The 21,778-nt window shown below is 37.0% G+C and overlaps 1 protein-coding gene across 2 annotated transcripts in view; it reads right to left on the bottom strand.

Annotated features, from left to right (window-relative positions):
* ARHGAP15 (Rho GTPase activating protein 15) overlaps window positions 1-21,778 on the bottom strand; it is a 630,630-nt gene that overhangs the window by 260,202 nt on the left and 348,650 nt on the right. For both annotated transcript variants that reach the window (XM_037027857.1, XM_037027858.1), the window contains exon 9: window positions 4,545-4,667. In XM_037027857.1, the coding sequence (XP_036883752.1) occupies window positions 4,545-4,667 (123 nt within the window). The remainder of the gene's footprint in view (window positions 1-4,544; window positions 4,668-21,778) is intronic.

Raw genomic sequence — 21,778 nt, 5'->3', positions numbered from 1 at the left:
GAATCAACTATAATAAGTTATAATTATAGAAATGAATGAACTAATACAAATTTTCATGATGAAATACACATCACAATAGCAGAGGCAGAGGAGATGAGAAAGGAAGAGGGCAATAAATTTTTCATCATGTCAGTGGAAGCATTAAGTCTCAATCTTCTGTGGTTAATAGAACAATAAATAGAGATTTAAGTATTATGAATGTTGAAGAGAAAGCCAGTGCAAACAGCCAAGCCATCTGTATTTGAGCATAAGTATTTGGGGAGGAAAAGGGCCAGGTAGATGAGGTCTCATTTAATTAAGTTGAATTCATGCTTATTGTAAAAAAAATGAGGTAATATCTAAGCTTGACAAATCAAGGCGTGTAAGGAAAATGTTGACAAAAAATAAACTAACCTATGCTCCAAATAACAGTAATGTAAGATATGGGAGCAACCACCAGAAGAACTATAAATAGAAGCACTTCCAAAGTGTGCCCTGTAAGGGTCAAAACTGGGATGAGGGAGGAAAGCACTGACTTGTATCATATCCTGCAGACATACTAGGTAATCTTTAAACAGGTGGTTTTCTTTGTAATATACTGATTTAAAAAATAAAAGTAATCCAGCATGCTTTCAATTTCTACTAATACCATCCAGTATGGTTTTGCCCATATTAAAGTGAAAGGAACCACTTTCTAAACATACAATTCTCTCTAACTCTATCACTTGATATAAAGAAATACTAGTGGTTCCTAAAAACAATAAACAATTTTTATATTTTCTAAAAATGTGTCTAATTGTTTTCTGTTCTTGGATGTCAATGCTGTCACTTGAAAGATTATATAATGTAGTTATATAATTATATAATGGAGCTGATGCTCAAGGGTTATTTATCACTTCAGTTTCAAAAGCAAATAGACGGCATGTACAATCACACCTACCACCCTAAAATGTGCCCTCTTGCCTATAATTTACATATCAAATTGACTAGATTTTTATTTCCAATGAGAGGTTCAATGCAATACACTCATACATTTAAAAAGCCCTCACTGGTTGGGAGTTGGGTGGTGGGCAGGGATTGAGAATAAAAGAAAACAATTAAAAACTCATGGGCATGGACAACTGTGTGGAGAATGCCAGGGGAGGGGTATGGGGGAAGTGGGGGAGGTAAAGAGGGTACAAGTGGTGCTGGAAGGAGACTTGACTGGGGACGATAGACGTACAATGCAGTATACAGACGATGTGTTGTAGAATTGTGCTCCTGAAACCTTGTATAACTTTGTTAACCAGTGTCACCCCAATAAAATCAATAAAAAAGAAAAATAAAGTAATAAAAAGAACTCACCATTGCCCCCTTGCCAAATGTGAAAGTAGATGGAGAGATTGAAGGCTTTTCAGGAGCTACCGCTGAAATGGCACAATGAATGCTATACTCGCTTGAACTATTAAGATCTCTTTCCACTGGGTGATCATTCAGAATGATCTGCTAGCCCTTTCTGGCACCACAGTCTACCCTTCTCGTTAGTCATATTAAATAAACTAGAAAATGCAGCCATATCAGGTGACTGCTTCCAGATCTAGACTTGAGTCAGTGAAATCACATACTAGCCAGGTCTCCAAGAGTACAAAAAGAAAAATTGAAGAACGGGTTTGTGACTGAGTTTAGACTATATGATATTGGGACAATTCTTTTTTCACATTTATGCGGGGCATTATAGAGTTAATAAAGCACAGCCTTCCCCGACCCACAGTGGGTGCTCCAAAAAGACTGGCCGAATTCAAAGTGCAGGCCTCTCAACCTATTGGTGACGTTACCTGAATAATCGAACCATGTGGAATGTCTATAGCCCCATACACTGTCAGCCCCAAACTATCACGCTTCCTGGACCTTGATAATGAAGGCCTGTGCTCCAGATTTGGGCTGTTTGACAGTTTAAAGAATTTGATCCATAATCTTTGAACAAATGCACTGCAGAAAAATTTTAAAAGCCATTATCCTTCTTTTCCTAAATAATTTTCCTCGGAAGACTTAGGTCATGTAACTTGGAGAAATTAACCATTTAACATTCATCATTAATTTATTTTACATGATTTTTGTAACCTTATAAAAACCCTTATTTCATTGCTTCTTCAAAGTCTTTGCCTCAGATATGCTAAGAAAAAAAAAACTTAAAGTACTCAATTTTACTGGGCTTGTAGCTTTAAAATTTGGTTTAATGCTTTTTACTTAAAAAATCTCAGTAAAAAGCCTTTAAAAAAATCCACAGTTAAAATTGAAAGTAACCCAAGAAGTGACTATATTTGCATAACGATCTGTATTTGGAATAAAATTCCACTGAAGACAACAATAGCAGCTTATCAAATCAGAATTTCACAAAGATTTTCCATAGCCCTACTAATGAATACTGACTCATTGGCCAGCTACGGTGAGAATTTAATGGCACTCTGAGATAGGGAGTGTGCAGAGCCGAGTGTGTTCAGGGGTTCCATTGCATCCCTATGAAGACTGCACCAAGCATCAGACTCCTCTGCTGCTTTTGGAGGCCAATTCGAGAGTACTACAGTTACTAATTCTTACTCACTCCTTAGCATTTTGAGTGGGCCAGAACATGCCACTGAATTAAAAGATGTTTCATTTTGCCAGCATCCTGAAAATTTTAAACTTTATGTCAGATTGAAATTGTTCAGGCTAATGATCTGGCTTTATATTTCTTTTCAAGATGGCAGGTAATCTGTGATCAGATCCTGTCTAAGAAAATGATGACCTATGGGATAATTTCTAAGGTAGAAATGAAGCTAATAGTGTATTATTATATATGATTGAATCTGTAGGGGACCAAATACTGTCTAGGGTACTGGAAAGGACAGTTTCAGTGATTAAAAAAGTCTGAGATGAACTGCTTTGGAGTATATGCTATTTCTACCCACAAATGCGTACATTCTAAGAATCTTCCACCCTCTTAGTGATATCTACATGCGTGCTTCACAAAATTTCACCTTTCTGGATGGTTCAGAATACAGATGATTTTTGTGATATGTTAAACTGTTTCAAAATGGACTGAAGTTGATAGGTTACATACTGTAAACTATTTAAATAATTCTCATATTAAGTATTGCTAAAAATATGAGAATCTGCTTTGCCCTCTTCCTGAAAAATTATTATACTAAATCACCTTGGACTTCTATAAGAATCAGTCTTTCAACTTTGTTCTCAGAGTTTGTTTTAAGAGTTTACTTTACCAATTTTCTAAGTTTTTAAAAATATTTAATTTACAAATTACATTCATAAGTTAGAAAATGTGAAAAACAGGGAGAATAATGAACTTAATGCATGTGTTTTCTTAGTCAGAAAAATAATACACTTTTTTGCTGTTTGACCTATAAATTAATCTCTTATTACAGAAATCTGTATCACTGTTGATCTATCCATCCATCCTTTCATCTATCATACTAAGAGTAATAACAACAGTAATAATAAACAATAATATTAATAACAGTGAGGGGGAAATGGGGACAACTGTAACTGAACAACAATAAAAAATAAAAATGCTTTACATGAATTATCTCATTTACTTCTCTCAATAGTTCTCTCAGTGGTTCTCTCAATAGTGGGTATAAGTATTTCCATTTAACAGTTGCAATATCCAAGGCTCAGAGAAATCATAATTTGTTCAATGTCATTATAAATGAGTGGTAGAACCAAGGTCTGAATTCTAATTAGCCTAACACCAGAGTCGATGTTATTCTATTCCGGTGGCTAGGTTACTCTAGGATATTTAATCTTTCCTGCAGGTATATTTGCAAAAGAACATGCTTATCTAAGTTAGTTTGAGTTCTCAATCTTCCAGGTTTCAAACTCCCAAATTTTCATGATGTTTGTCTGTACTTGGACTTTTTAAAAAAGATTTTATTTATTTATCTTTAGAGGGGAAGGGAAGGAGAGATGGAGAGAAATATCAATGTATGGATGCTTCTCGTGAGTCCCCTGCTGGGAACTGGCCTGCAACCCAGGCATGTGCCCTGACTGGGAATCGAACTGCAATGGTGTGGTTAGCAGGTCCGTGCTCAATTCACTGAGCTACACCAGCCAGGAATTTGTACTTGGACTTTCTTCCCAGCACTTCTTCCTAGCATTTACTTCAGACTATAACTAGGGTGATCAGATAACTTACTGTACAAATCAGTACATGCCTGGGAGTGGAAAGGGCTGCTGTTACTAAGTATGCTGGGGCAATAGGTATAAACGGGGATTGCCCAGAGGTGTGGAGAGATGGAGTCATTCTGACCGGCCACCAAGATACCCTGTCTCCGTTCCTGCTGCAGAGCTCAGATCCTCTGAGGAAAAAACTGGGTAGCTTTTTTAGAACAATCCCATGATGCATCCTCTATCTTCTCAGGATTATTTTTCTGGACAATTATTTTTTTCTCTCTTACAGAACAGAACATTTAATAAGTAACCAAAACAAGAATAAAATATTCCTAATATTCTTTTATATCTGACTAGCTATGGACACAGAGGCACATGCATTTAACACTGTTATACTAAAAGTATAAAATGTCCTGTACCTTTAATAAGTCCCTTTTCTTGTAGACTTTTCAGGGAAGGTCTTCGGGTAATAAACTTCTTTAATCTGCTTTTAACTCGTTTTTTGTCGCTTGTATCAGAAGCACTATGTTGCAGTCTGAACACTGGAGATAAAAAAAAAGTTAGAGACTTTCAGTAAATTTCTCCTTTATGATTATTACTTTATGCTAATACGAATAGAAAACAGTACCTATGGAATAACTCCCTGAATTAACGGCTTAAGCCCTCCTGCTTAGACAGGGCATGTGAGTAACGATCTGCCCGTAGGAAAGGGTCAGTCCTGCTACAACGCGAATGTGCAATGAGAATGTGCTTAGCTCCTTATAGTCACAATTTACTTTCACTTTTATCCCCTAGTAGTTAACATGGTAACCTTTCCTGGACAATTCTACCTATCTATACCTATTCACAAAATTTTCCTCAAACAAGAACTCATCTAAACAAGAGGGAAATGCTTTAGAATTGTTATTAATTAATTATGATTGTATAGTTCCTGTAGGTAACTCAGGCACTTCCAAGGTCCCACTTGCCAAAATAATTTCGTTAATCATTTTTTTTAGTGTTAATCCAAAGTGATTTCTTCTTTGAAGCAGATGCTTCTTATTCTTCCTATTGATGTCAAAATCACCAGCATTTACAGGGGAAATCTGAAACATGAATTGGTGTCAGACTTCTCCCATGTCTTAAGCCCTCCCCTCTCCTCAGCTCCCTCTCCTCACCTGTACCTTCAACATTAGGTGTGTGTCAAACTCAGTCCTGAGCAAATATTTACTGAATGAGTACTGGTCACCAGCTTCCATGCTAAAGGCTATAAATTCAATTCAGCCCAACACTTAAGGTCTGGACCTTCATTATGCATAGAGTCTAAATATAGTGAAGGTATCTTATTATGAATAACTGATAGGCATTTATTATCTCTATAAGATAAGACATCAATATTAACTGGGCCCTCTATTGTCTTAACCCAATTATTGACATAATATGAGGATTTGGGGTATTTATTTAGGTACTCAAAAATCTATTTTCCTTTCAAATCATACTTTAGAATAAACCAATCATTCAAGTGGGTTAATAATAATATGAATATCTAAAAGGCATTGAAAACTTCCTATGTGCTTGGTATTTTCCAAGGAAGCTAGCATGATATAAATTTATTCTACTGCAATATAAGCTCCATGCTGGTAGGTTTTTTAACCTACTTTTATAAATGTTTTTCACCTAGTGTGTTTCTAATACCTCAAATATTGTTTAGCACATAGCAATGTTCAGCCAAAATTTACTGGATCAATTCTCACAATGACCTTTTGAAATATTTGTGCAAAATAATTATACATATTTTAGAGATGAAGCTGAGGCAAAGAGGGCAAGTAACTTGTGTGAGGTCAAGTCTGGATATGGGATCAGTCTCACAGAATTGTCATCTGATATCCTAATTTATTTGAGTATTTGTTAAATAATAGAAGGAGGAGGAAAATAAAAATATCAGGGGCTCATTTACTCCTTTAAAATGGAAAGATTTCAAACAAATACATTTTTAAAGGAGTTACTGGGTAAAAAACATTTTTCTAGCTTCTAGTTGTAAGGAAGCTAGAGTCCCTCCTGATGGAGTCAGAAAGAGGGAGAGAAAGAAAGGGTGGGGTGGGCAGAATTAGGAAGAAGGTGAAGGTGGAAAAAAATAAGTTGCCTGGACTTAGAGGATTTGAAGTCAAATCCTCTAATGGGGATGTTCCTCTAAATGTTCCTAATGGGGTTTCAAAGGAACCCACAAAAGTGCCTAAGGGAGACTGCTTTTAAAAGTCTGCCTGAAACTAGACCACCTTGTTACCCCATACATGAGCATAAACTCAAAATAGAATTAAATGTTATACTTGAAACTATAAAAACTCTAGAAGAAAACATAGGCAGTGAAAATTCGGACATTTCTTGTAGCAATATTTTTTTCTGATATATCTCCACAGGGAAAGGAAACAAAAGAAAAAAAATGAATACATAGAACCACATCAAACTAAGAAGTTTTGCACAGCAAAGGAAACCATTAACAAAACGAAAAGACAGCCCACAGAATGGGAGAAATATTCACTAATGATACATCTGAAGGGTTTAATATCCAAAATTTATAAAGAACTTATGAAACTCAACACCGAAACAAACAAACAAAGCAATTTTAAAAAAGGGCAAAGGACCTGAATAGATAGATGCTTCTCCAAAGAGGACACACAGATGGCCAACAGACACATGAAGAGATGCTCAAAGTCACTAATTATCAGAGAAATGGAAATTAGAACCATAATGGCACTTAAACATCACCTCACACCTGCCAGAATGGCTACTACCAATAAATTGGCAAACAAGTGTTGGCACGTATGTGTAGGAAAGGGAACCCTGGTGACTTGTGGGTAGGAATGCAGATTGGTCGGTAGGAATGCAAAAAGCAGTATGGGATTACCCCCAAAATTAAAAATGGAACTGCTTTATGACTTAGTTATTCCACTTCTAGGAGTATATCCAACAAAACCCAAAACACTAATTCAAAAGAATACATACACCTTTATTTCATATCAGCATTGTTTACAGCAGCCAAGATTTGGAAGCAGCCCAAGTTCCCATAACTAGATTAGTGGATAAAAAAGCTGTGCTACATTTACACAATGGAATACTACTTGGCCATGAAAAGGAAGGAACTATTACCTTTTGTGACAGCATGGATGGACCCAGAGAGTATCATACTAAATGAAAATGTCAGTCAGAGAAAGACAAGTACTATATAATTTCACTTACATGTAGAATCTAATGAACAAAATACATTAACAAACAAAATAGAGACAGACTCATAGATTTAGAGAACACATTAGAAGGGAAGGGGATTGTGGGACTGGGATAAAAGGTGGAGGCATTAAGCGAAGAGAAAAAACTCACAGACCCAGACAACAGTATGGTGAGTACCAGAAGGAAAGAGGGGTGGATGGAGGAAGAAGAGGGTATGGGGGAATAAATGGTGATGGAAGGAGACTTGAATTGGGGTGGTGAACACACAATACAACATACAGCTAATGTATTATAGAATTGTATATCTGAAACCCATATAATTTTATTAACCAATATAACCTCAATAAATTCAATAAAAATTAAACAAAAGAAAAAGTATGAGTGGCCTAGAGTATGAAAAGCTTTATTACATCTGGTTAAATAAGGACGCTTTGGATCATTCTTCCCCTTTTGCAAACTTGTGTTTGCAAACTTGTTGCAAATAAGTTGTTGCAAACTTGTATTAGCAAGATGGGAAGTGAGTATGAAGTATAGAGCTAGGGAAAGAAAGAAAAACTTCCTGCCTTCCTTCAAGTTAGGTAAAGAGTGGAATTTTAATTTTAAATTAAGTTAAAGTTTTGGTTATCACATGAGATTGGAAAAGTGTTCAGTACAGAATGAAGATGATATATGCCACTTCAAAGGATCATAATATTTTATATTACTTTAAAGCAGGGTACTTAACCTGGGCATTATTGATGTCTTAGGGCAGTTTTCTATGTGTGTGTATGTGTGTAGGGCTGTCCTGCGCAGGAGAAATAGTGTTGAGAAGCTTCCCTGGCCTCTCCCCATAGTATGCCCATAGCCCTCCTTAGTTGTGAACATCAAAAATGTCTCCACACTTTGTCAAATGTCTCCTGGGGGACAAAGAGGAGGAAGGAAAAGTATTATCATTTGAGGATCACTGCCTTAAACTGAAGAGAAAAGTTATAAGACCTGCTTAAGTTCTCATTTATTGGCGGTACGAAGTCTGTTCACACACTAAGACAATATAAAGAAACTGTAAACAGTAAAAAATGAAAAAAAATTAATAGCACCTCTCTAAAAGATATCGCTTTGTAAGTATATATCATGTATATGATAGATCACATATATGTATACATGTTTGGTCTATCACGTATTTGCTACCTATTTTTAAGAATTGGTTCTGAGAGTACAGCCACTACCACGTAAGTGGGTCAGTGAGTGTATCACTTGAAAAGGTTGGAAATCCCTGGGTGGATAAATTCCCAATCGTTGTGCCTGGCAGAATGGGTGTATAGGGTAAGAGTTACAGATGTTGTAGGGGTTCAGAACGAGCCATTCCAAGATGTGCTTCACTGGGATGCAGGTTATTTTGAGCTAAAGGCAAACTAGACACCACAGGTTCAAGAGAGACTTCTGCTTGCCCCTTAACTATCTAGAAGAATTTAAATCAGGAAGCTGGGTCACAAATAAGAATTACCACCAGAAATGACTTTTTATGTTCCTATATGGCAGAGCGAACTAATAATTCCTAAATATGTGCTCTCCTTGCAACTATCTTTTGAAGCCTCATGGTGCATTGCCTCCTTCCTAGCTCAAAAGGCCTTGTACAGTGCACCTCAGGTGCTTGTTTTGTCTCTGAACCTGTCATGTATGCGATGTGGGGTTTCTGACTCTCTTGAGTTAGCAGAGTCCCCATACATTTGTATGCAATTAAAATTTGGTCATTTCCCTTTGCTAATGTGTGTCGTGTCTATTGAATTATTATACCAGCTGAAGGAACCTTGCAGGCAGACGAAAATTCCTTCCTTCCCTCAGCTCTCAGGGTAATTAAGCAGGACCAAGGCAACCTGAGCCTCTGGGTCCATTGCCACTGGTTATGAACAGTCTCCTACATTTACACCATTTGCGCCATATGTACCTGAACACGGTTTAAAAAGCACTGCTTTAGACCTGTGCTGTCCAATATGGGAGCCACTAGTCACTTGAAATGCAGCTTGTGCTAGAGGATGAAGTAATAATGCTTTAGATGTTTTTGATTAAATAAAGCATATTACTAAAATTAATATACCATGAGAACCTTTCTTTTTGCTTTTTAAAATGTGGATACTAGAAGGTTTTAAATTACCCATGTGGCACATGTTTCTGGATACTGTTGCTAGATGATAAAAAACAAACAAACACATTGAGCACCTACTACATGCATGAGAGTGTCGGATTTAACTGTTGTGGATAACGATGCATATGGCCTGTGTAATTATAATACAGCATAATAAGGAGTATAAAGTACAAGAGACTAAGGGATCTTACTGGAGGAATTAACCTCAGGTCATTTTGGAGAAATTGCAAGTGCCCTTAGCAATAATTTCTTTTCTAGAACCACAGATATCAGGCATTAACTGGTTCAGAGTTATATGATTGGAAGAGTCATTCTGAGCCTCTGATTGTACTGTACTCACATGCTATCCTATTGACTTCCACCTGGGCCCAGCCATTCCCGTGACCACTAGTCATATGTGATCTGCTTTAACTGGTAACTGTATTAGCACCCATGGGCCTGGGTTCTATGTCAGAGGCTGAAGGAACACTTACATCTTTCAGAAAAGAATCTGCCTCATAATTTTGGCCTCAAGTCTGCCTTTGAAATTATTTAGAATAATCATTTCAAAGTTTATATTTTCTATTTCTAGTCTCAGCTCAGGATCTTTTTATTGTCCATGACAGAATGGCAAGAAATACAGGACCAAAGAAGTATTTTTTTCCATCATTTTGGAACTAGTAAAAATGATGTGATTAGGAGGGACATTGCAAATTAAAACAAATACACATACTATAAATCTAAGATTATGAAAGTAATTATATAGTTAGTTATGTCTTTTGAAACCCCTTAGATACTCTGGTAGTAGTATTCTTAATTACATATATATGTACACATATATACATAAACACACACATACACATGCATGTGTGTACACACATACACATATACACATATACATGCATGCATATACCCACATACATATATATACAGTTTGTTTGTTTGTTTGTTTTCAATAACACTAGCCCCACATGTGAGGAATGTGTAAGGCATATTGGTTTTGGAAGAGGCTATGGGGGGTGAATGGTAATAAAACTAAATATAATAAAAATGAATGATTAAAATAAAAAATCAAGATACAAGAAATAAAAAACGTTTTCAAATGCTTTATCTTGTGTCCCTCCCATACAGACTGAGAACCCAGCAGAGACTTGGATATTGTTACACAGTTTTTAATGTAGCCAAACTCTCCAAAGTTGACTCCAGTGATGACTTTCCTGGAGACAGAATAGATCTTCAACTTCCATTTCCTGATGCCATAAATAATCATCCTCAGATGACAAGTCAAACTGCAGGGCCTTGGCCATTATTCATTTCACTCATTTTGTTCTAAGGCGAGTTACATGGAAGTTGAAGTCAATAGACGACTATAATATGAGTATTTGGGCTGCTCTTATTATCAAAATAACTTGAATGTGCTATAACTACAAACTAAAAGTGTAACAAACATCTGGGTAGAAAGCAAAGCCCTTCCCTGGGTCCCTGTGAACAGCGCTAAAAGTATTCAAATATTGTGGTTTACAATCTGATTTTTAACAGCCAAACTTATAAAATGGTTTACACTTTTCTATTGTCAAGGGACAAAAACTTGCCAAATTGTTCATTTTAAGTAAAAACAACATAACCAATTAAGGAAAGCAAAATTTAAACACATGCCTATGATAATCAGGACATAGTTTGCTTCTGATTTCACTACTGATTTTAACAGAACAGTGTTCCTTCCATTTTCCCACAGCACCCAAGTGACCCCACACATACTTTTAGAGACTTGTAATCGCACAGTGCAAATAAAAGGACACTTTACTGGAAAATACACAGTGTGGTACAACAATCCATCATTTATGAAAAATAGAATTCAGCTTTTCCTCTTTCCTCAGAGATCCAACTACTTTTTGAGGGTGAAGGTTGCTGCAATTTAAAGATTTATGTTAAGCCAATGAGCAGTTTTTTTCTGTTCCCATCTAAACTTATTATTGAAAAACGAAAAGACTAGAGAGATATGAGGTTGAATTCCAAAACATTTAATCTGATTCACAGAGGAATTATTTCTATGAAAAATTAACCTAAATTGGATAAGCTTTCCAGGTATGCTAGAATTTACTTTTATTTTTTTAATATATTTTCTCTTTTTTTGCCCATTGATGGGTAATATTTTATTTCAAATGCAAACAAATAGAATATTTTTAAAGCCTGAGAATTGTGAATAACAGTAAGCAATGTAAGTCTCAATACACACGGGCCAAAGGCATTAGTTTTAAGCACTGTTCTTAACCATTTGAGAGACTTAATTGCTGTTAAAGTGGCTCACACCAGAGAATAGTTAGGATCTTGGGCTTTTTAAGATGATCTTTGATAAGTATCTTTAAATATCTTTACATATGAGAATAGGCATTAGGCCAACAAAGTTTTATACCTGACAGAGTTTCCATGTTGTTAAAACCACATCTAGAGGTAATGTGTTATTGTCCAGGGTACCCTTTGCAATATTTATTTTCCAACTTTAGTAATGGGAGGCAGAAGAAACAGAATTAGGATTACAAACATCCACTACCATTCTATTAAGGGACGGGAATCACACACACACACACACACAACAAAACAAAAACCCTGAAATCTTCCAGAATATAGCATTTTGGATAATATGACCCAGAATTGTACATCTGCCAGAATTTTTCTTCTGCTGTAGACCTTATTTTGAAATATTCCCATTTTCTGCCAAACTTCTGTTCTCATGGTATTCCCATGTTACAATTACATGTTATTGTTATTATTATTTTTTTAAATTTGGAAATGCTGAGGGAGCCAATGTTTCAGAGAGTTGCTAAGAGAAAGCAGAGAAATGCTAACACAAACAACTTTCTAGGCTACTTGTCGCTTCATTGCTGAATTTTTACATAGGGGTCAACATCATGTGTAGACAGTTTTCTTAGCCGCCGAGAACTCCCCACATGGTAAGTTTAGGAGGATGCCCAGAGCAAAGCTGACGACAGTTGCTTAGGGCAATCATGTTACCACACTGCAGTGTCCAGAGAGGGCGATCCAGAAAGAAATGACAAAATAAGGTTATATCAGGTCTTAATCCCCAGAGATTCCAAAACACACTCAAACCATCACACGGATTACATAACAAAGTACTGAATTGTCTCCACTCGTATTTTCCAATGCGACCTTCTTGTATTCCAAATTACCCTGTTGTACCACTTTTTAAATTACTGAAATAAGAGCACCATTGCCCAAATTGATTGAAAAGAGAAATAAAGTTTATTAAATTTCTTTTCAGCCTCCTGCCTGATTCTTTTCCAGGGTATACACGGCTGTGCTAATTCAAGAGGCTGTAATAAATACTCTTTTGCTCTCTCCAGCATGTGGTTTTAGAGCTTGCAAAACTTTGCACATAACTCCCTGTGTCAGAGTGGGCAAGAGAGGGTAGGATGGGGCTTAATGTACTGTTGGCCATTTAATACGTCTTTTCTTTCTTTCACATGCTCGATGTAATAGCAGTCATAATTTCAACCCCCAACTCGCAGCCTGAGAAACTAAGTTATTGAAACTTTAAGTGACTTAACTTGAAACACAAATCATGATTAAATCTGGAAATAATTGCAAGAGGGAATGCAGGACATTTTAACAGCAGTGCTTTGTTTTAACCACTTAATTCCCACTTAGGCATTGTAGGAATAAAAAATAAATAGTCGGTTTAAAACAGAAGGGCATAATCTACCCAACGATTCCTATTTATTCTATCTACCCATTTAAAGTGAGAATTCATACAATGAAAAATATTTACTTTCTAAATAGCCAAATCTAACCAATAAAGAGCTGGCAGTTTATTGTCATGTCCCTGTTACTCAGCCATATGGAAATTCCATGTGTGCTGTTCCAAGTAATATACATATGTATCCATGTGTTTCTATCTCTAATGTATCCATGTCTATGGTATAAATCCTTCATTTTCTTTTTATATATAGGCTTAATAATTTTATTTTGATGATAACATATTTTAGAGTGTGTCTATGCCAATAATTATTTTTACAGTGTGAGTTGGTATTTTGTTTACTTTTTTATAGCATTAAGCATTGCTTTTAGTTGCTTAATGAGAAAATTTAATGGTGGTCATGATGATGACAATGATGAAGACGATAACTTCAATACTGTTGTAAAAATACTGAGTAATATCATCACGAATGTCATTTTCCTCCATTTGTAAGTCTGTTTTCTTTTTGTGAGACAGAGTTAAAAAATATCTTTGCATCCAACGTAATGGGAATACTACATATTCAGAAAACAAAGAAAATAGAAAATACACCTAAATAGCAGAAAGCTGTGTTTTGTACAGAGACATCTGATGACTTTTTTTTTCCTGAAACAGAGTCAAATGCAGTAGAAAGTGTGGAGTAAAGATTCACGCCATTAAGGCATTTTCTTTTGACTAGATATTTTATCTGGCCTTCTTACAACTTGATACCGTTTCAGTAAAACTTTGTTTTAAACAAAGTTTTTAAACCTATGTGTATTTTAAACTTTGTTTTACTGAAAACTATTGGCTAACTTTTTGAGAACGATTTGAATGTTTGATAGATGTTCTAATAAAGTAAGTGGTTACTGAGCTAAGACAGTAACTTATTTTGAAAGTGAAATTACCCCCCCCCCCAAAAGAAAAAAAATAACATGGGGCTTCAATGCAGACAAAAGGTATCATGTAGCAGAAGTGGGTTTCCCTGGGGAAATACTGTATGTACATTGAAAGGAGTGATGGGCTCCCTGCTGGCAACAGAAAACAGGCCACAGCCAAATCAAAGGAAGAGATCTTATAGATGAATGCGCACATCAGTTTACAGAAAACAAAACGAAAAGCAAAACAGTAGATTTTGCTTTTTATTTTGCTAATTCCACCACAGAAGTAAGAGTGTAGCAAGATTTTCAGCAATTAGCATGTTGATTCCTGTGGAAAAAAGTCAGGTTGGAGAATGACATAATACTCATATTTAAGAGCATCAGACAATTTCAATGCTGATTTTCCACACTGACTCAGATACTAGATAACGTTAAGCAGTGTTTAAATTGGGTGGGCAGCATTTAAATCTCCTGTCCATAAACAGAGACAACTGTCACTATATACTGTGTGTATGTGTCCATTTGATTGCACTTTTGTAAAAACATGTGCACAGATACTGTGTTCTAAGTGGGTATTCAGAGGAGTAATGTACGACAACTTTGAATCATTTTCTGTAATCCCTGAATTCCTGGCCTTATGTATAATCATCAATATGCTACAGGTATCTTTAATTTTTAGACATCAGATTTGAACTAGGTCAGAAGAGTATATATCACAGGTCTCTCATGTAATCCCTCATAATCATTCAATGTGGTAAATTCTCTTATTGCTGTCCATTCTACAGATTAAAATCTAAGCATCAGAAAAATTAAGCTGTGTAGCAAATAAGTGGCCGCCCGAATCAAACGCATGCTGTCAGATTTGGAGCCCATGGGAACTCCAAACCCGTCTCATCGCCTCCCTCCCCATCTGTTTGGCAATGCTGTCAAAGTTCTAAGGACTTGCAGAGTCTGCTCCGTAGTCCAGCACTTTCAACCTAAGGGCTTAAATCATCTGAACGATTTACCTGAACGATTGACTGAAATAACGTTAAATCTGTCGCTGTAGACTTAAAAGAGAAAATGAGCTGCCTTCGGTGAAATTAGTGAATCATAGGATAGCAATAGAATTAATGACTGAGCACCCTCCAGAGTGCCAGTCAGAAGAACTGAAGAAGGCATCTGGGTCTCACACAGCCATAACCACCATGAGCACAAATTGAATTCTCCTGTTACTGGTCAGAAAGCAAATAGAAGAACCACTCACCATGCTCCGGGTTGTACTTGGCAAGATGAGTGTGCATATAGAAGGAGAGAAGTAGGGTGGGGATTGGGGCTTTCTTTTAGGCAAAAATGCCTAGTGCCTTAGCCGGACCTCTCAATGTCTTAGTCCTCCTTCCTGACCCCTGCCATCACACTATCTTTTTCAAAGACAGACAGATGTATACTTAGCCCACAACAGTGTAAGCACATACACTCATGTTTACAAAACCCTTACCTCTTATCTCAGCCGAACTAGGACATCACATTCTTCTCTGTGCCCAATCACAGAGTTTGCTTGTTTCACTCTGGTTACTTCATAGGAATAAGAGCTCGGAATCTCCATTTAGGGGAAAGGTTAGTAAGAATCACTAATATATGGCCTACTTCCAATAATGCTGTTCCGTTCAAAATATGTGTGTTCCTTTTTCTCTCATGCATTCAATCTCTCTTTTGAATGCTATAGGTTTTGGATTTTGAACTTCAAGTCTGTCATTATCAGTGGTAGAATCTTATTTAAGAAATGTAAATTCTTTGTGTCTCTATTTTCTAACTGGTTAAATGGGGCTGACATTATCCACATCAAAGATTGTTGTGTAAATTAAATGCCCAATATGTGCAAAACACCCAGCACAGAATCTAGTGAATCATAAGCATTCACTGAAAGGTAACAAGTGTTATGGATTGTGATGGTTTGGTGGCCACCCTCTTGTGTCACGGTCGGGGCTGTAACCCTCCCTAACAGCGCCTCTCATTTTCTCAATATTTACTGGGTATTTCCAATGTATCTGCTATTGTTAGATTATGCTCTTAGTTGTTGCATAAATTTAAATACCTATTTATTTATATAAAGTTAAATACATATAAATATATTAATATGTTAAAAATTTTAATGGACTAATATTTGGCTTTCAGTTAAAACAAATACTTGTATACACTCCCAAGTGTTTATGTGTGATTAATTTCTGCCAGGTAGAGTGTATTTCAAGACTTTGAACATGTGTTGAAATCATTGGGTTTTGAAGAACTATCCATTAAAGACTTTCTGAACTGTGACAATGGATATTGACAGTGCTTGTCAGACTAAACCACTATTGATCGGCTCACATCATGTGTATAGCAAAACCAATTTCTTTCAAGTGCTTCTTCCTAACTGAAATACATTATTGCAGCCCTCCTCTCTGTTTATTATAACACCCAAGCTCATCGCATGTAACACATCCAGCAAAAAGGCTTCACAATGAAGGAAGCAGAGAACTGCAATGCGGAGAGAATTGAAGGCACTTAGCAATCCAGCAGTCCAAATACTCTCGTACTGAAGTTGCTCTTTCTTTGGGCAATATTGATCCCTTGCAGAGACTTGTTTTTATTTTTACTATCCTTCTGAATATGGAAAGATCACGGACTAACAGAGTTTTGCTATTGTTTAATGACCCTGTGACACTAATGGTTTCCACCCCAGAAAGAAAGTATTTTAAGTACTTTGTGTATGTTTAAGTTGTGGGAAAGAAAGTGTTTACATTGGGTCGCTGCTCCCCTCCCCACAAACATACACAGTTATACACACACACACACACACACACCCTCGATGTGACTTTTCCCAAACTTCAGAATGCTTTCTCTGGTGACTGATTCAGGCAAGCTTTGGCCATCTGTATGCTACATATTGTTCAGTTTTCGCATGAATTTGCAGTGTGCCTTTCTTCCCGAGAGCACATTTCTTACTGAAAAAAATACTCTTATACAACAAAAAGCAGTTCTCATAATACCCTCATGAGTGGGAGGAATTCCAGATTTATTTATTTTTATTTGAAAATACTATTATTAAACACAACCTAAAAGCATAACTTCCGTAAGTACTGCCTGATCATAGATCATGCTCCCTGCAATGCACTAAGAGCTTTTCAGGGCCCACAGAAACTTCAGTCCTAGTTTTCACTCTTCAAGAAACTCACAGTTTACTGTATGCAAATGCCTGGGGAGAGTGGGGTGCTCCTAAATTCTCAGGGTATTCCTAAAACTGCTGCCCTTTTCTAAAACAATCTGTATAGCTTACATGAGTCACGCTGGTAAAAAAAAAAAAACAGGGGAGACCTTGGTTAACTTTACAAATGCTCTAATTAAATCTGGCGTGGTGGTGCCGGTTTCTTTCCCATTCTAAGCATGCCTGGAAATTTAAAGAAAAAATATTTCTCTGAAGGCTGGCAAATGCTACATGAGCAAAATGTGTTACTCTTCTAAACCCCTTCCTAAGCACAGAATTCCAAATCTACTGGAAAGCTTGAGACTAGCATTTCTCCCAAGATAAGGATTCCATTGAGTCTTGCCCCCTGCTCCGTGCTTTAGCCCGGGAGAATGGCTGCACTCAGCACCCTGGCTGCACTCTTCCTCTGGCTTTGCCCCTGGCCTTGGCCTTCTCACCCCCACATTCCCTAGCACTGAGACAGGCACTTGGCCTTAAGCCCATTCTCTTGGCACTCTCTGCAGGGGTCACTCTGTCCTGAAGAACAGTGGGTTGTCAGAGCAGCAGCCTCCCATTCCTTTTTCAGGACACTGGCAATCAAGAAATGTCAGGCCAGAGTCAGTTGGCCTCTCGCAAAGTAGTTTTATTGGGATGGAATCCTCTATTAGAGGCCTCAGTTTGACATAAGCTTGAAGCTATTCACTCCAAAACATACATGCAAAACACTGAGATCCTCCTGCCTCCCACAGGAAGTGTATTGAAAATGTAAAGGGTCCGTGGAACAGATACGAGGACATAGTATGTAGTCTATGGCTAAGTGATCAAGACACAGTGGAGCGGTTTGTCCTCACAAATGCTGACAGACAGCTGCAGTTTGCAGCTGGCAGTGAGCTTATGCTCCCTAAACAAAGATCTAGCTGGAGCCTGGTGAATACTTGGCTCCACCGTAATAATCATGTCATAACATACATTTCTAAAGAAGGGAAAAACTATGAAAAGACCAGGAAACCCCACATTACTCAGATGCGTGGGGTCAGCAGATAGGCTGTTGTATTCATTGTCCATTTTGAATCTACCTGGAGTCTTTACTGAGATAGTGGTCACCACATCTGTGACAAATGAAACAGCTTTCTGCCTTCCAGTCACACCTTCAGATTAACTCTTTCTTCCATCAACAAATAGTGATGGGAGATTTATTTTCTGACCCAAACTGATTATTATCCCAAGTATCTTATTTTCTTCCCTAAATGAGTTCATTGTAATTAAGTTGCCAAGCTTTTTCTTGTCTCTGACCATCAGATAACCCCATCCGTGGGCACAGTTCACGTTAGAGTGGCAGACACATGAAATATTAAATCTACAGTGAACTTGAAGGAACATAGAGTAAATGCTCCTAATTTCTGAGCTAACAAAAAAAGATACTCAAATTGCTTACATCACTTGCCTCAGGCCGCATATTAAGAAGCAGGGTAAATATTCAGTACAAATTTCTCAGCCACCATTTCTCGGCTTTTCTTAGTACGTCTTTATGTGTCTCTAATCCCAGGTTTCATGTCTTTAGAAAAACAGCTCCTAAATCCAGAAGAATGTTCCAGAGAAGCCAGTTCTGTTGCTTTAGGCACACACCACTGGCTCAATTCTTTCTGTGACCAAAAGTTTTAGATTTGCCTCTAAACACAGTCATGCCATCAATTAATGCTCTTTTATTCTACATATTTAGAATTAGACAATTTTGAATTAAATATGGAAATACATTTACATGTATATTTACAGAACTATGCATAAGTATGCATAATAATATAAAAAGTACATGCCCCTAGGGGGGAAATTACAGTAGCCTTCCTTTTTTACATGTAGCAATGCTAAGTGCTTTGCTTTTCTTTCGCTTTTGGTAACCTGAAGTCTGTAACAGATTATTACATCTGGGGCTCTGAGCCTCCCCTTGTCCTGGGGGAGAGGATCCTGGTGGTGATTGTCAGGACGCTCCTCCAGACACAGATGCCACTGAGGAGAAGGTTTGTCTGGATATCCTTCCCATGTGTTTTGGCCTAAACTAGGAAAGAGAGAGGACTGAGCTATGAATGGGAGAGTGCATGTCGCCAAGTTCCAACCTCTCTGAAATTTGAACTTCAGGATTATTGAACAAGCTGAGAACTTGATTTTCTCCAAGCTTGTTTACCCTTGACAAAATAGGACTTCTGGTCTTGCAAGAAAATGTTTTGGGGTTTTAAAGGTCTCTAAAATCTTCTCGAGACATTAAGTACCTCTTACATAAAATAACACAGTGATGATTTAAGACCGGAGGCACTGGAAATGCATGGATTAAGTGACCTTTAAAATACACATAGGTTTAAAATTGAAAGGGAAATGCACTTAGCAAAAAAGCATTTGGGATTTATTTCTAAAATATGTTTGGAAATACTAAGCAAGCTCAAAATGAGACGATGCATACACGTCCTCATTTTGACTTAAAGATCCACTTTAAATAACACAACAGATGTAGTCATCAGCATCTATTCCAACAGGGACACTGTGAATGGTGCAAAGGACATGGTAAAACTTAGGTAATAATAAGAACTACTCTCATTGTTATCCCTTAATCCTTCAAACTGTCAAAGCGCAACCAACAAAAAAGAAAAATATGTTGGCAGGATCTAGCATCTTCCTATTTTCCTCAAGCATTTTAGTTAGGAAATTTCCATCAGGAAATATTCCTTTAAATTAGTCACCAGAAAGTAAGTTTAGCTATTCAGACTCTATGGCTTGAGAGGAAAAAAATTAAAAACAACAACAACGACGACGACAACAACACCCGTGGACTTCAGTCCAAAAACACCCCTGACACCCCAGAGGTGCTAATTTACATAATGGCTAAGGAAAGCAGAGGAAGACGGAGCGGAGCAGGGACTCATGGTGGGCCCTTGCAAAGGAAAACTGAACATAACTGCTCCATTGTGAGGGAATGACCATCTGAGACGTGTGCTCAGGGTGTGTTAACAGTTTGACAAAAATATTGAGTCCCATGAAATAAACTGATTTTGGAAAATATGCTGAAGTGAAAGAGGAGGGTGGCATGAGGTGGACCTTCACCTTATAGTTTGAAATTTAACAGCATTCTCTACACTCTCATCAAGACTGATAGGTGGTTGGTGATCAGTATAAAATGGGTGATGATTGAATAGCGTCTGAGCAAGATGCATGGTGGAAAGCACACATGCTATTGTGTTAAGAAATCCGATCTTGAGTCTCAGATCTACTGCTTGAAAATGTGAACCTTAGCTTCACTGAATTTCGATGAGCTCATCTGTATAACAGGAATACAGATACCTCAATTGTGATGTTTTAAGGGCTAAATACTTTGATGTAAAAGATCACATTGCTTTGTATGCACACAAGTAAATTATTATCTTTAACCTCTTCCTATCTTTCTTCCTCATTTCTATCATCATAACCATCATTATTGTAAGTTACAGCTTACACTAGACTCTATATAAAGTGAATTAAATAAAAATGGCCCTTGGGCTTTGGGAGCTAACAATTAGAAGTCACAATACTTTTGTGTCAAAACAGAAAATGGATAGGATAATATCAGAAATTTGGAACGAGCATAGACAAATCAAATGAAACATATTAAAATAGCTGTTGGTAAAGAGCTATGTCCATGTGACAGAAATAGCTGTATAAATCGCTCCTTGAGACAGAGTAAATTTTCTTGCACTTTCAATACATCGTTTTTTAAATTCTCCAATTTTAGGAATGCTTAGTAATTGTAACAATGTTGGCAATACGTTTACTGTCAGTATAATTCTGGCAGGTGAATGCATGGTATGGGTGACTACTAGAACTTCTGCTAATTACAATACTTTTAAAATAACCAATATAAAAAATTTTGTCTTATACCTTCATGTAAGATTTAAGTCTTATGTGCATCCAAATAGCAGTAGTTCTGCTTTGATAAATATGCCAGGAATATTCCTTTATATAAGGATAATTCTTATCAGAATTTTTTCAGAAGTACTTCCCATGCCATACAACCTTAGAGCACATAGATATGTACTTTACTAATAATAGATAAACCATATTTCACATAATAAGATCTTAAAAAGATCCTTAACAGTCCATTAGTCATAGATGGGATGGATGTTAGTACAGGGAGAATATAAAGATCTGAGGAGCTAAATTATGAGCATGGGGGTATGAGGCAATAGGTTATTAGGCAGAAGACATTTCATTTTACTGCTTGAGGTCATAGGGTTATATCACCACTTTCAAGCAAAGTTAGCTCTAACAGGAGATTTAAAAAAAATCTTCTCAGAATGAGTTTCTCACTAATAAGCTTCCATACTTTCAGATGGAAATAATTGTATATACTTATCATTAGTCACTAATTCTACTTTGAGCACATTGGTCTTCTTACTGTCTCTCTCGAGCATATCCTGCCTCAGGGCCTTTGCACAAGCTGACCCAAGTATTCATTCTTTAGATAGCCAGATAGCTACTTTCCTTACTTCCTCCAGTCTTCCCTCAAATGT

This window comes from Sturnira hondurensis, unplaced genomic scaffold, assembly GCF_014824575.4.
Source record: "Sturnira hondurensis isolate 20B ecotype Veracruz unplaced genomic scaffold, ASM1482457v3 Scaffold0019428, whole genome shotgun sequence".
NCBI classification, from domain to species: domain Eukaryota; kingdom Metazoa; phylum Chordata; class Mammalia; order Chiroptera; family Phyllostomidae; genus Sturnira; species Sturnira hondurensis.
This window is presented reverse-complemented; position numbering and strand designations above follow the sequence as displayed.